Below are 16,363 nucleotides of genomic sequence, written 5' to 3' on the forward strand. Positions count from 1 at the left end.
TTAAATGGAACACTCAGACTCTTTGGCATGCAAAACGTTGACACAAGACTTACAATTTGCTCTGCACTCCCACTCCTGAGTCAAAATATTACCATGGAAACCTAGTTGCCAGGCCTTATGGTATCTATTATGTTCTTCTTTCTTTAGCCTGTAACTTGACAGCCTGGCTATTCTTTCCCAAATATAAAATCAATACGAGTCCGTGTTTGTGTTATGAAATCTGCTAAGTGTGTTCATGTCATCTTGCATAATACTTTGCCATTATGCTTTTACGCATCCAATCGCTAAAATGGACTCGTCCATTAATTGCAGGATCAAAGCCATTGAGAGTGAAACCAAAGATGACGACACAAAATGGCTGACCTACTGGGTGGTGTACGGAGTGTTCAGCGTGGCGGAGTTCTTTGCCGACATCTTCCTGTCCTGGTTCCCATTTTACTACATGGGAAAGGTAATGCATACTGGTGTTTGTTTGTCCTTGACCTCAAGGTCCTGAAGTACAGCAGTTTCCTAATCTTTGATACTATTTGGTGAGATTAACATTGAGAGCATGATGTGCTGTGTACATAAACCATTCCCTCATTTGTCAAACAAACGGTCCTGCTATTGTGAAACCTTCTGCACACAGTTACCAACATCCAAACACACCCCATAATTAAATAATTGGCCAAAATATTTTCCTCCAAAAGGTGTGAATTCTTAAAATAAATCACACTTACAGTGCCTTCAGAAAGTATTCACACCCCTTGACTTTTTCCACATTTTGTTGTTACAAAGTGGGTTTAAAATGGATATGTAATTTTTTGTCTACGATCTACACAAAATACTCTAATGTCAAAGTGGAAGAAAAATGCAAAAATGTGTAAAACAATTAATGAAAAATAAAACACTATCTTGTATTGCTGAGCGATTTAACCGAAATTTCGGTTATTTTTCGTTTTTTAAACAACTGATTTACTGATGTCTGTTCAATAATTAGAATTCCATTTTGTTCCTTTTTTTCTTCTCAGAGCTATATCAGATCAACAGGCCAATATTCTACATAGTTTAGCGCATAAAACGTGGTAATTAACTACAATGACCATAATCCATTGCTAAATCTACTTGTCCGGTCTGTTTATTTTACACCTGCTACAGAAGAGACCGAAGAATGCGTGATTGTGAGCGGTATCAGGTATCTCTACCTGAAAATACATGATCTAAGTCAGGGGTGTCAAACTCATTTTAGCTCAGGGGCCACATGGAGGAAAATCTATTCCCAAGTGGGCCGGACCGGAAAAATCATGGTGTGTATATATATAACTTAAAAACAACAACTTCAGATTGTTTTCTTTGTTTTAATACGATCAACATACAACATAAAGCTGGAACCTGAGGACAGTGTGTCCAAAATAGTACAAGCACAACATCACTATTAATCATAAAACACGTCAAGTTTATTTGAAAATTCTAAAGAAAAAGAACACACAAACACACAATGCCTCAGTGATTAACAGAACTGTTTCACAGATCACAGAACTATATCAGGGTGTCATTTCTCAGTCAGAAATGTAGATAAAAATAATGAAATCCTGTTCCCCAAACAAGTGCAAGAACCACAGAGTCAAGAATAGGTTAAATATACAAATAAAATAAAATCAATTAAAAACAATAGCACATCAACATAAAAACATATAAACATAAAGCTGGAGCCTGAGGACAGTGTCCAAAAGCACAACATCACTATTAATCATAAAACACCTCAAGTTATTTGAAAGTTCTGAGGACAAAGAACACACAAACACACAATGCCTCAGTGATTCACAGAAGTATATCACAGAACTATATCAGGGTGTCATTTCTCAGGCAGAAATGTAGATAAAAATAATGAAATCCTGTTCCCCAAACAAGTGCAAGAACCACAGAGTCAAGAATAGGTTAAATATACAAATAAAATAAAAACAATAGCACATCAACAGAAAAACATATAAACATAAATCTGAAAGCATTGCTCAAACTCCCGTAACAGTCCCGTTATCTTATCTTTGAACCGCTTCATGTCTGCCACATGTTGGGTCGCGCACACATTTTTCAGACAGGGGAAGTGAGCGGCATCACCACCGGCAAGTTGCGTCTCCCACAATGACAGCTTCAACTTGAAAGAACGTATGCTGTCATAATACTGCGTGACAACTTTGTTGCGCCTTTGCAGCTGTTTGTTCAAGTTATTCAGGTGCTCTGTAACATCCACCATAAATGCAAGGTCCTGCATCCATTCTGCTGAATGAAATTCTAACACTGGTTTGCCCTTTTCTTCCATGAACTGTTCAATTTCTTCTCGTAAATCAAAGAAACGCCTCAGCACAGCACCTCGGCTTAACCATCTTACCTCAGTGTGGTATGGCAGGCCATAGATGTGGTCTTTCTCTCTGAGAAGGCTGTCAAACTGACAGTGATTCAGGCTTCTGGATCGGATGAAATTAACAGTTTGGATGACCACCTTCATGACGTTATCCATCTTTAATGACTTGCAACACAAAGCCTCCTGGTGCAAAATACAGTGAAAAGTCAAAAAATCACGTCCTCCATTTGCAGATTGCACTTTCTCTCTGAACTTTGTCACAACGCCTGCTTTTTTCCCGATCATTGAGGGCGCACCATCTGTAGCCAGGCTGACAGCGCGGGACCAGTCCACTCCGACCCTGTCCAGCGCGCCGACGAGTGCGGTAAAAATATCAGCTGCTGTCGTTGTATCTGTCATCGGCACCAACTCCACGAACTCCTCGGTGACGGTCAATGTGTCATCAACTCCGCGGATGAAAATGGCCAGTTGTGCAACATCTGTAATGTCCGTGCTTTCATCAATTGCAACCGAAAACGCAATAAATGACTTTACTTTTTGCTTCAACTGGCTGTCCAAATCCACTGAAAGATCGGAAATCCTGTCTGCAACTGTGTTTCTTGTCAGGCTGATATTTGCAAAAGCCTGCCGCTTTTCAGGGCACACAATCTCCGCTGCCTTCATCATGCATGTTTTTACAAATTCACCCTCACTAAATGGTTTTGAAGCCACTGCGATTTCATTAGCAATGAGGTAGCTAGCTTTCACTGCAGCGTCACTGATGTCTCGGCTGTGAGTAAACACAGACTGCTGTTTCTTCAGACCCGCCAACAGTTCATTCACCTTCTCTCATCTCCGCTGTCCTTGAAAGTTGTCATATTTGTCGGCATGAAGACTCACATAGTGGCGACGAAGGTTATATTCTTTCAGCACTGCAACATGCTCTGAACACACCAAACATACAGCTTTCCCATTCAATTCTGTGAATAAATAGGATGACAATTTTTCTTGGAACACTCTGCACTCTGCGTCCACTTTTCTCTTTTTTGACAGAGACATATTGGGGCAATGAGGGTGCCAAAGCACATAATGTTAAAAGTAGAAGCCGTAATAAATATCGCGGGCAAAACAAAGTAGCTCATTGGCTGCATGTGCTTGACCTACTTGCTCTGCCCGGGTATAAACAGTTTGCTTGCTTAACACAATTGCTATTGCGCCATCCAGTGGACGCAATTGGAACAGCAGTTTATTTTATTGAAAAATTGCAGCGCATTTTTATACTTTACAAAATTATTATTATTATTATTTTTTTCTTTTTTTTTTTTCTTCAAAATCATCTCGCGGGCCGGATTAAACCCGTTTGCGGGCCTGATCCGGCCCGCGGGCCGGACGTTTGACACCCCTGATCTAAGTGATTGATAGTTGGTGTTCAGCAGTAATGAAAGTGTGCCATATTTAGTTTGAAGAACTACAAAATAGTGATTTTGTCAGACAGTCTATAGAGATGAGATGATGACTTGGAATGAAATACAGTTGAAGTCGGAAGTTTACATACACTTAGGTTGGCGTCATTAAAACTTGTTTTTCAACCACTCCACAAATTTCTTGTTAACAAACTATAGTTTTGGCAAGTCGGTTAGGACATCTACTTTGTGCATGACACAAGTCATTTTTCCAACAATTGTTTACAGACAGATTATTTCACTTAGAATTCACTGTATCACAATTCAAGTGGGTCCGAAGTTTACATACACTAAATTGACTGTGCCTTTAAACAGCTTGGAAAATTCCAGAAAATGATGTCATGGCTTTAGAAGCTTCTGATAGGCTAATTGACATAATTTGAGTCAATTGAAGGTGTACCTGTGGATATATTTTAAGGCCTACCTTCAGACTCAGAGCCTCTTTGCTTGACATCATGGGAAAATCAAAAGAAATCAGCCAAGACCTCAGAAAAAGAATTGTAGGGTCTGGTTTATCCTTGGGAGCAATTTCCAAATGCCTGAAGGTACCACGTTCATCTGTACAAACAATAGTACGCAAGTATAAACACCATGGGACCACGCAGCCGTCATACCGCTCAGGAAGGAGACGCGTTCTGTCTCCTAGAGATGAACGTACTTTGGTGCGAAAAGTGCAAATCAATCCCAGAACAACAGAAAAGGACCCTGTGAAGATGCTGGAGGAAACGGGTACAAAAGTAACTATATCCACAGTAAAACAAGTCCTATATCGACATAACCTGAAAGGCCACTCAGCAAGGAGAAGCCACTGCTCCAAAACCGCCATAAAGCCAGACTACGGTTTGCAACTGCACATGGGGACAAAGATCGTACTTTTTGGAGAAATGTCCTCTGGTCTGATGAAACAAAAATAGAACTGTTTGGCCATAATGACCATTGTTATGTTTGGAGGAAAAAGGGGGTTGCTTGCAAGCCAAAGAACACCATCCCAACCGTGAAGCATAGGGGTGGCAGCATCATGCTGTGGGGGTGCTTTGCTGCAGGAGGGACTGGTGCACTTCACAAAATAGATGGCATCATGAAGAAGGAAAATGATGTGGATATATTGAAGCAACATCTCAAGACATCAGTCAGGAAGTTAAAGCTTGGTCGCAAATGGGTTTTCTAAATGGACAATGACCCCAAGCATATTTCCAAAGTTGTGGCAAAATGGCTTAAGGACAACAAAGTCAAGGTATTGGAGTGGCCATCACAAAGCCCTGACCTCAATCCTATAGAACATTTGTGGGCAGAACTGAAAAAGCGTGTGCGAGCAAGGAGGCCTACAAACCTGACTCAGTTACACCAGCTCTGTCAGGAGGAATGGGCCAAAATTCACCCAACTTATTGTGGGAAGCTTGTGGAAGGCTACCCGAAACGTTTGACCCAAGTTAAACAATTTAAAGGCAATGCTACCAAATACTAATTGAGTGTATGTAAACTTCTGACCCACTGGGAATGTGATGAAAGAAATAAAAGCTTAAATAAATCATTCTCTCTACTATTATTCTGACATTTCACATTCTTAAAATAAAGTGGTGATCCTAACTGACCTAAGACAGGGAATTTTTTACTGGGATTAAATGTCAGGAATTGTGAAAAACTGAGTTTAAATGTATTTGGCTAAGGTGTATGTAAACTTCCGACTTCAGCTGTAATAAAGTCAAGGGGCCTCCCGAGTGGCGCAGCGGTCTAAGGCACTGCATCTCAGTGCATGAGGCGTCACTACAGACCGAGTGGCGCAGTGGTCTAAGGCACTGCATCTCAGTGCATGAGGCGTCACTACAGACCGAGTGGCGCAGTGGTCTAAGGCACTGCATCTCAGTGCATGAGGCGTCACTACAGACCGAGTGGCGCAGTGGTCTAAGGCACTGCATCTCAGTGCTTGAGGCGTCACTACAGACCGAGTGGCGCAGTGGTCTAAGGCACTGCATCTCAGTGCTTGAGGCGTCACTACAGACCGAGTGGCGCAGTGGTCTAAGGCACTGCATCTCAGTGCATGAGGCGTCACTACAGACCGAGTGGCGCAGCGGTCTAAGGCACTGCATTGCGGTGTTGCTGCGTCCCTACAGCCCCTGGTTCCATCCCAGGCTGTGTCACGTGACCGGAGTCCCATATGGCGGCGCACCATTGGCCCGGCGTCGTCCGGGTTAGGGTCCGTTGGGGAGTTTCAGCGATGAGACAAGATCGTTATCATGAAAAAGGGGGTAAAAATTACAATTTTTTTTTTTTTTTAAGTCATCAAATAAAACATGTCATATACACAACTGAAATATTTTAATAAAGTAATGTGAATACATTTTTACATTTTAGTCATTTAGCAGATGCTCTTATCCAGAGCGACTTACAGTTAATAAGTGCATACACATATTTTTTTAGAAGTATTATTCCCCTGTGGGAGTCGAACACACAACCCTGGCGTTGCAAACGCCATGCTCTATCAACTGAGCTACATCCCTGCCGGCCATTCCCTCCCCTACCCTGGACGACGCCGGGCCAATTGTGTGCCGCCCCATGGGTCTCCCGGTCGCGGCCGGCTACGACAGAGCCTGGATTCGAACCAGGATCTCTTGTGGCACAGCCTTAGACCACTGCGCCACTCGGGAGGTTAAATGATGGTTAATAAGTGATAAGCAGTAATGTGCAGTCACTACCATCATGGGACTTTTATTAATTGTTTTATTCTGTGTTACAGCATTCAACCCAAATAATCAAAATCTGTTAATTCTTTTATTTCAGCTTTTAATTTTTTATTCATTTGTAAACATTTCTACATAATTCCACTATGACGTTATGGGGTATTGTGTGTAGGCCAGTGACAATCTCAATTTAATCCATTTTTTATTCAGGCTGTAACAACAACAAAATGTGGAAAAAGTCCAGGGGTGTGAATACTTTCTGAAGGCACTGTAGATCATTGTTAAGGTATTAAGCATGTTAAATCAAAACATTATATTGACTAGATTCAATAACTTCATCTCCCTCCTTAATCTGTCCATCATGTGCTGGTATGAAGTAGATGGCCTTATTTCCTTCCCATCTCCATGGCAACTGAGCTCATGCCTGCCAGCTTGTGTAATTTCATAGAGCACTTACTCAGAGGCTTTTATTCTTGACGGTGTTTCCTGGAAGCATTGGGAGAGAACGTTCTGTTGTTTGTTTCCCTCAGTGTGCCTTCTTGGTGTGGTGCATGGCTCCAACTCCCTCTAATGGTTCCATACAAATATACACGCGGATCATCCGCCCCATCTTCCTCAAGCACGAGACCAAGATTGACAATATAGCAAAGGACCTCAAGGACAAGGCGGCAGAGGCTGCTGACAAGTTCAAAGATGAAGGTAGGAACACAGGCATCTGTTTCCTTTTTAAAACCGTCTCTGCCTTTGCCCTTTGGATCTTATCCTTTCCATTAAATGTGCAGCATCTGCTCTTTAAAAGTAGCTGACGGGTGATGCCTTTAGCTCTAAGAGGTTTGAGTAATGGGTTCAGACAGTTTTTGGAAATGTAACGTGTTTTCTTAGTTGCATAATTGAGGAACGGTGAACCTGCTACATTTCCCATTGACAGATTTAAATGGCCATTGTCGATATGTCCAATTTAGGTCAGCATCACATTAATTGGAATGCTCTGGTCTTGACCATTCATTTCTTTGTCAAATTGTCTGTGTGACTGCTTCTCTGACAGACAGACGGACACAGACGATGTTGTTGAGGTAGGCCTCTTGATAGGAAGACAGTGTTGTTGAGGTAGGCCTCTTGATAGGAAGACAGTGTTGTTGAGGTAGGCCTCTTGATAGGAAGACAGTGTTGTTGAGGTAGGCCTCTTGATAGGAAGACAGTGTTGTTGAGGTAGGCCTCTTGATAGGAAGACAGTGTTGTTGAGGTAGGCCTCTTGATAGGAAGACAGTGTTGTTGAGGTAGGCCTCTTGATAGGAAGACAGTGTTGTTGAGGTAGGCTTCTTGATAGGAAGACAGTGTTGTTGAGGTAGGCCTCTTGATAGGAAGACAGTGTTGTTGAGGTAGGCCTCTTGATAGGAAGACAGTGTTGTTGAGGTAGGCCTCTTGATAGGAAGACAGTGTTGTTGAGGTAGGCCTCTTGATAGGAAGACAGTGTTGTTGAGGTAGGCTTCTTGATAGGAAGACAGTGTTGTTGAGGTAGGCTTCTTGATAGGAAGACAGTGTTGTTGAGGTAGGCTTCTTGATAGGAAGACAGTGTTGTTGAGGTAGGCTTCTTGATAGGAAGACAGTGTTGTTGAGGTAGGCCTCTTGATAGGAAGACAGTGTTGTTGAGGTAGGCTTCTTGATAGGAAGACAGTGTTGTTGAGGTAGGCCTCTTGATAGGAAGACAGTGTTGTTGAGGTAGGCCTCTTGATAGGAAGACAGTGTTGTTGAGGTAGGCCTCTTGATAGGAAGACAGTGTTGTTGAGGTAGGCTTCTTGATAGGAAGACAGTGTTGTTGAGGTAGGCTTCTTGATAGGAAGACAGTGTTGTTGAGGTAGGCTTCTTGATAGGAAGACAGTGTTGTTGAGGTAGGCCTCTTGATAGGAAGACAGTGTTGTTGAGGTAGGCTTCTTGATAGGAAGACAGTGTTGTTGAGGTAGGCCTCTTGATAGGAAGACAGTGTTGTTGAGGTAGGCCTCTTGATAGGAAGACAGTGTTGTTGAGGTAGGCTTCTTATCTAAGTGTAATGTTTTTGCTCCACAGCGAAGAAAGCGACTGCGAACCTAATGTGGGAGGAGGGAATGAAGAAGGACTCCTAAGGCACCCCGAGGTCAAAGTTCAACAGCATCGTCATCTCTGGAGTGGACTGTGTTACACAGCTCAATAAATGTTGCCTTGGATTTTTTTTATTGTTTATTATTTTATAAATTATCTGAAGGATAGTATCTTGGTCTTGCACACTTTGTTTGTAAAAAAAAAAAAAAAAAAACTGCGATAGATTGTCATGTATCCAAAAGTGATGTAAATCCGTTTGAAACCTTTAACTTGTTTGCGTACCTTAAGGCTGTAATGAGCCAGTGATGATGTTTCCCCTCCTGCTACGCATTAAGTACCCAAATAAAAAAGAAACTTGCTGTTATTTCTCCATTGTTTCTTTCCCTCATTACTCAAATTAATGGTCTATGGTCTTTTTTACAATGCTATTTTTGGCAGAGAGTTTGCGGAGAGTACTAGACCAAAAGCTAACTTTGGCTGGATATACTGTTTTGAATTGCTTACCTGAACCTCCACTGTAAACTGGGGCCTGCTTATAGAAGAAAGATACTGATAGAAGATGGACTTTACTGTTCATACTTTCAATGGAAATGTATTGATTTGCTGTTACAAAACTCCAACCTCATAAACACACACAAGGCTGGCAGGAGCACAGAATCGGCTGCAGATCAGCGTCGCCGGGGCAATTGTAGGTGTTAAGTGACTTGCTCAAGGACACATCGGCAGTGAATAGTACCTGGGATCAGAGATCAGCAGCCGTCGGTTGCCAGTTTAGTTCCCGCTTATGTAGCCCGGCCCAGAGTGGTATACTACAAAGCAAGATCAATGCGTTAACTTTGATAAACCAGAAAGAACCATTTATTTTCTGGTTCATAAAGCTAAACTTGTGTTTTTGGTTAAGTAGACAATGCCCATTTCAAGCGGATCTTTTTAAACAATAAAACGTTTTTTTTCTGAATATTTAGGCAGGTTAGCATGCTAACTCATTGATCCTGCTGTGTAGTATACCCCTCTGGGCTTGACGCAGAAACCTTCCCATTTATCCCCTGGTACCACGATAGACTGATAAATGAGTGAGGAACAATTGATGTACGTCCATGATCAATAATGATTCTTTTTTTTTTTTTTTTTAGGTATGTTGTTCTTATTATTGTGTAGAGGTGAAAGGTAGATGAGTGCTGAAAGACCAGTGGGCCAGATTCAAACCCATGCTGGCAGCGGTACATCGTACACGCAGGCCACATTAGATGCCAGAATATTCAGTGGTGGAAAAAGTACCCAATTGTCATACTTGAGTAAAAGTATAGATACCTTTAATAGAAAGTTACTCAAGTAAAAGTGAAAGTCACCCAGTAAAATACTACTTGAGTAAAAGTCTAATAGTATTTGGTTGTAAATGTACTTAAGTATCAAAAGTAAATGTAATTGTTAAAATATACTTAAGTATCAAAAGTAAAAGTATAAATCATTTCAAATTCCTTATATTAAGCAAAGCAGATGGCACCATTTTCTTGTTGTTTTAAATTTACAGATAGCCAGGTGCACACTCCAACAATCACACATAATTTACAAAAGATGCATTTGTGTTTAGTGAGTCTGCCAGATCAGAGGCAGTAGGGATGACCACGTGTTCTCTTGATAAGTGCATGAATTTGATCCTTTTCCTGACCTGCTAAGCATTCAACATGTGATGAGTACTTTTGGGTGTCAGGGAAAATGTATGGAGTAAAAAGTACATAATTTTCTTTAGGAATGTATGTAACAGATGTTCATCGTACTCTCCTTGCGCTGTGTTTAGTTTAAAGAAATCACCCCAGCCAGTGGTCCCAGTTGATAGTTATTTATTATCTGTGACTAAATAGGAAACGGCACGTTAGTTGTGCAGGGCTTAATGATGTTGATGGCTGTCGATGGTAAAATCTGTAGAATGAAAACAACTGTGTTAGCAGTGAGCTTATGTGACCATTACATCGGTGCATGCTAGCTAACGTTTGCAATCTCCCCCTATCTGCAAGCGGGGCGAATAACAACAGCACACCTTATTGTCATCGGAATTGAACCAACCAATAAGAGTGCTTGAACATTAAATACACATTTCTTTAGAGGCAAGTGGAAACATACCCAACCCTGTTACAGTCTCCCCTGCTGAATTCCACTTGCATACTATAAAGAAATAATGAAAACAAAATGAGGTATGCAATACCTTGCAATATATATGTCACCAAATATTCCAGTGCAAAGACTATTCTCTAAAGAGAATTAGGGGAATTTAAAGACCCCGTAGGAAAACATGCCTGTTACATGTTCAGTACACTCGGTGACAATAAGAACCTCAGACAAAAACATTTACGTCATTTAGCAGACACTCTTATCCAGCGCGACTTACAGTTAGTGAATACATATTATAATTTTTTATACTGGCCCCCCGTGGGAATTGAACCCACAACCCTGCTGTTGCAAACACCATGCTCTATCAACTGAGCTACATCCCTGCCGGCCATTCCCTCCCCTACCCTGGACGACGCTGGGCCAATTGTGCGCCGCCCATGAGTCTCCCGGTCGCGGCCGGCTGCGACAGAGCCTGGATTCGAACCAGGATCTCTAGTGGCACAGTTAGCACTGCGATGCAGTGCCTTAGACCACTGCGCCACTCAGGAGTACGTGGGATCAGAGATCATCGGCCTACTTGACCTCTGACCCATTACCTCCATAGGGCCTCTAAAAAGTACATTATTTTCTTTAGGAATGTATGTAACAGATGTTAATCGTACTCTACAGGCCAACTTGGATTCTAATCCTACACCCACTCAGGTGTTCTAATGAACTCTGTATGAAAAACCCTCTGTGTCTGCATAGTCTCTGAGTCTCACTGGGCGTTTCCTAACCCGACCAGCCCCTGACCTGACAGGCCTAACTGAGTTATCATTACGGTTAACCTGTTCAACTACAACCACCATTGGTGGGTCACTGCCCACAGTCGGGGGATAGACAAGGTCAAGGTTTCTGTGACTGTTGTGGAGCTGGAGCTTGTGCTACAAGCGGCATCTTCAGAATGCCTTTCTTCTTCAGAGGGTTCGGACATTTCTTCTCCAAAGGTTAGCTCTGACACGCTTGTGCCACCAGTGGCACCTTCGGAATGTGGTGAGTTCTGACGATCCCTCGCCAGTGGCCCATCTTCCTATCAGATTACGGTGGACTGTTTTCTCCTGGCTAGTCGACATGTTCTGTATCTTGACGATGTGGATGTCACTATTCTTCTCCGTAACAATATAGAGGTTGTTCTCCTAACGATCAGCCAGCTTCCTCTTTCCACGTTCACCCTTATTCGCCAGCAGCACCCGATCACTAACCTCCACAGGAGCTCCTCTGATCTTCCTGTGGTAGAGACCTGCATGCCTCTTCAGCTGTTTGGTTGCTGACACCTTTACCGTCTCCATGGCCTCCCTCAGGTCTCTAGTCAGGGACTTGACGTACTCGTCATAGTCTACAACCTCGATGAGTCTTGCAGCACGGTACCAAACATCATGTCGACAGGCAGACGTGGGGTTCTCCCAAACATCAACTGGAAAGGGGCGTGGTCCATGGTTTCATGGACTGTACATTTGAAGGTCAACGACTTCAGCTTCTGGGGCCACCTGTGCTTCGCTCTCGTAGGTAAGGCCCTGATCATGTTTCCCAGCATTCTGTTGAACCTTTTGACTCCCCCCGTTCCCCATCGGATGGTAAGGAGACTTGTGCGACTTCTGGATTCCTGCAGCACTCAACAACTCAAATCAATTTACTTTCAAAGTTGGCCCCTTGGTCGGAATGGATACAACGAGGAAAACCATACACACAGAAGATGTTGTTCCACAGCTGAAGGGCCACTGCTTTAGCTGATTGGTTCGGACACAAGAAGGCATGGGCCATCTTAGTAAAATGGTCATTGACGACCAGAACATCCAAAGACTTGTTGTTGGAGTCTTCAACAGAACAGAAGTCCACACACACCAACTCGAGTGGCTCAGTTGTGATGATGTTCTCCAGTGGAGCTCTGGCCTCTGGCTCGGGGGCCTTACTGAACACACACCTCTTGCAGCTCTTGACGTCAGACTCCAGATGGGTTGTTGTCTGTCCATACAGGAAAAGGCTTGCCCCTTAGCCAATGACTAAACTTCTCACACAGCCCAGCGTAAAGCAAAAACTCTAACCTATGCGCAGGATAATTTGACTGTGCATAAGTAAGTGATTTGCTAGCGAATGCTGCGTGTCTGGCCGCAGACCCATCCTCTGGCACCTGGGAGAGGACAGCACCTAAGCCATTACTAGATGCGTCTACAGACAGCAAGAAAGGTCTACTAAAATCAGGGTGGGCTAGCATGACCTGATCGATGAGAGCTGAAGTCCTGTTTGCACTCACCAGTCCAGTCTGCTGCTGTGAGTTTCCTATGTATTCCTTGTTTCTTCTTGCCTTTTCCATGGCGCCTTCGTCCCAGTTGTAGGCCCATGCAGCGGCTTAGCGATGGTGGAGCACCCCTCAATGAACTGCTGGTAATAGACTATCATTCAGAGAAAGGACCAAATCTTCCCCTGGGAGGGCACGTCTGTGTTATCTTCCATGAGATCCTCCTCTGTCATCCCTGCAATAGCCTTCACTTTTTCTGGGTCTGTGGCGACACCTCCTTCACTGATGACATGCCCCAAGAACCGCATTGACCTCTTCATGAAATGGCATTTCCTTGGAGCCAATTTCAGATTATGGGCTTTGAGACGCTCAAAAACGGACTCCAAGCGTTTCAATCCAAGTTCTTTAGTCGGGGCAAAAACCAGCACATCGTCCAGGTAACAGAGAAGGCTACCACATTGTAGTAGCCTGAGGTCAAATCCATCGTAGAGAAGAAGGCGTTGCCACCCAGGGCCGCCAGAGCATCAGCTTGGTGAGGTAGAGGGTGAGCATCCTTTACGGTGCGAGCATTGAGCCATCGGAAGTCTGTACACAGTCTCAGATCACCACCAGCACGAGCGGGGAGGCATACTCACTGCTGGATTTCCTGATTATGTCTCGCTCTTCCATCTCATCCGAGGCCTGCCTGAGCTTGTCATAATGGTTAGGGGGGAGCCTACGGTAAGGTAGCCTAAAAGGCTTGGTGTCACTGAGTCTGATGCGATGGACATAACCAGTAGTCTTCCCACAATCTAGTTTGTGCCAGGAGAAGATACTCGTAGCGGGCTATAAGCTGAACTAGCTTGGCCTTACACTGTTGCGACAACTGAGTGGACTCAATGTCAATGTCACTTAGCCCTAACTCGTGCAACACCTCACTTGTCACTCTGTGTGGTTTGACGTCACTGTCAATGGTCAAGCTATCTGCACTACCATTGTCAAAGTCTGGATTGTCATCTATTTAGTGTACCTCCTGCACCAGGGAGACTGGCAGGACAGTGTGCCCATCTATATACTCCGTGTCAAAGTCCTCTAATGCCATGCAAGGAAAAACGTCCGCTATCTTGGCATTGCTTCTCACTGTTACTGGCTTTAGTGAGGGATTGATAACTTTGACAGGGACACAGCCATCGCTCCACAATGTCGTTACTGTTCTCCCCACTAGAATGTTTTTCGGTCTTGAGCGTGCCCTCGTAGGCTCAGTAACGACAGCACTGCCCACGGATACACAGCCGGCCCCAGACTAAATGCTCCTGCATAGGCTCCAATGTGACTGCCCGCTTCAGCCTTACCGTGCTCACTCTTTCTGGCACTTCGGTTCCTTTCCATCGCTCTACATTAGCCAGCAGACAGAACAGTTTGTCATCTCCATTGTGTTCAGACGATGACATCTTCTCCCAGAAGTCACCGGTTGTCTTCAGCTCCCTGATGAGGTGTTTTATCACGTTGCTGCCTAGGATGAGCTCATCACGTTGGCCATCCACTACTAGAACAGGGACCTAGACACTGCTGCCATACACAGACAGATTCAATTCACACACACCTACAGGGTTGGTCTTCAACCCCCCGCAGCCAACAAACACCACTTCGGTCAGACTGAGGGAGCCACTCTTAAGCACACCTGCTTTCTCAAGGTGTGGCACCACCGTTGAGCTCAATGTGCATGCCATAGACCCACTGTCAATCATAGCGCTTAACTCTATAACATCCCCCAGTAACACACTAGTATAGAAAAGTTCATCGTTGTGGAGCACTCTCTGTATTCTGCATGACTTTTTCATTCGACTTGACTTCATCACAAACACTTGAATATATTGGCTCTAAAATCTACACCACGATCTGATTGGGGCACCTCACAAGGCCCAGCACTTCCCCCCACCCCGTGCGGGCCAGCTAGTTTTCCTGCCGCTGAGCCGTGTTGCTGTTTGATGGAGCGACGGGAGTTACCGATGAAGCGCGTGGACATTCTTGACGTGTGTGCCCAGCTGCATAACAGAGGAGGTTAGAATAACAATGATCCATTGTGCTGTGATTTGCGTCCCCACACACTCTGCATCTCCCTTCTCCTGGGCCTCCTCTGGAAACGGTTATCATAGCCGCCTACTGGTTGCTGTGGCCTCTGCTCCAAAACCCGTTCAAGCATGGCAATCACACAATCCAATGCCTTGGATGAGCCATTTGTGGGCTGTGGCAAGCGGCCTGGGCAGTTTACAACAGCCGACACTGGCCTACTCACTTCCTGTGTCAGTGTGGTGACCAGTGGCGGCAGCCGCAAGGGACATGGAGCCTTGCACTTCCTCTGGTACTCCTCCAGCCTGCCATGGACCTCCGCAGCCATCCACTCATCCAATGGTTTGTCCATGAATATCAATGACAGCTCTGGGTTTGGACAGTGCTTGATGAACATGACAGTCAGAACACGTGATGGATTGTCTAGCTCCTTGTTCTGCCTCTTCAAACAGTCCTCTGCCACCTCTATGGCCCTGTTCAGTCTGATCCAGTAGTCAAATGGAGTCTCCCCTTCCATTGGCAACGTAGACTAAACATCAGCTAGGGGCATGTCGGAGTTGATTGTGTCGCTAAAGTGATGCTTCAAAATGTCAAAAACGTTCCACTCACGTTAATTGGCGTCGGAAAGTATATTATATTTCTCCGACTCACTCATGCTACCAGGAGCTTCCTGAGAATTCCGCTTGTGCAGAATGCGAAACAGTTCATATGCACACGCTAGGCCTCCGGTGTGCATCAGCACCCACTGTACTTCTTGAAGCCGGCTCGCGGATCCCTCCACGCGACGTCCAGCGAAGACAAGAAGACAAGTCTCTGCACCAGTGTAACAGATGTTAATCGTACTCTCCTTGCATTGTGTTTAGTTTTAGAAAATCACCCCAGCTAGTGGTCCCAGTTGATCGTTATTTATTATCTGTGACTAAATAGGAAACAGCACGTTAGTTGTGCAGGGCTTAATGATGTTGATGGCTGTCGATGGTAAAATCTGTAGAATGAAAACAACTGTGTTAGCAGTGAGCTTATGTGACCATTACATCGGTGCATGCTAGCTAACACACTCATATTCAGCAATCATATACCAAAGCACATCCCAGGAAGCCCCTCAATCCATTTTACATTACATTTTAGTCATTTAGCAGACGCTCTTATCCAGAGCGATTTACAGGAGCAATTAGGGTTAAGTGCCTTGCTCAAGGGCACATCGACAGATTTTTCACCTAGTTCGCTCGGGGATTAGAACCAGCGACCTTTCGGTTACTGGCACAACGCTCTTAACCACTAAGCTAATCCCTAACAGGTACCATATACCCACACATGAATAAATCAGGAATGTACAGCAAACTTGTACACATTGTAAAATATAGAAATAGAATACAGGATTCAGAACGTGACC

At 44.1% G+C, this 16,363-nt stretch overlaps 1 protein-coding gene across 1 annotated transcript in view; it reads left to right on the forward strand.

Moving 5' to 3' along the window:
* Positions 1-8,901, forward strand: part of reep5 (receptor accessory protein 5) — an 11,302-nt gene extending 2,401 nt beyond the window's left edge. Inside the window, exons 3-5 of the mRNA XM_084159148.1 lie at positions 313-451; positions 6,992-7,160; positions 8,526-8,901. Coding sequence (XP_084015274.1) covers positions 313-451; positions 6,992-7,160; positions 8,526-8,581 — 364 coding nt within the window. The 3' untranslated portion in view covers positions 8,582-8,901. The remainder of the gene's footprint in view (positions 1-312; positions 452-6,991; positions 7,161-8,525) is intronic.
* Positions 8,902-16,363: the final 7,462 nt, after the last annotated feature.

Source organism: Coregonus lavaretus, assembly GCF_964263955.1.
Source record: "Coregonus lavaretus genome assembly, chromosome: 4".
Taxonomy (NCBI): domain Eukaryota; kingdom Metazoa; phylum Chordata; class Actinopteri; order Salmoniformes; family Salmonidae; genus Coregonus; species Coregonus lavaretus.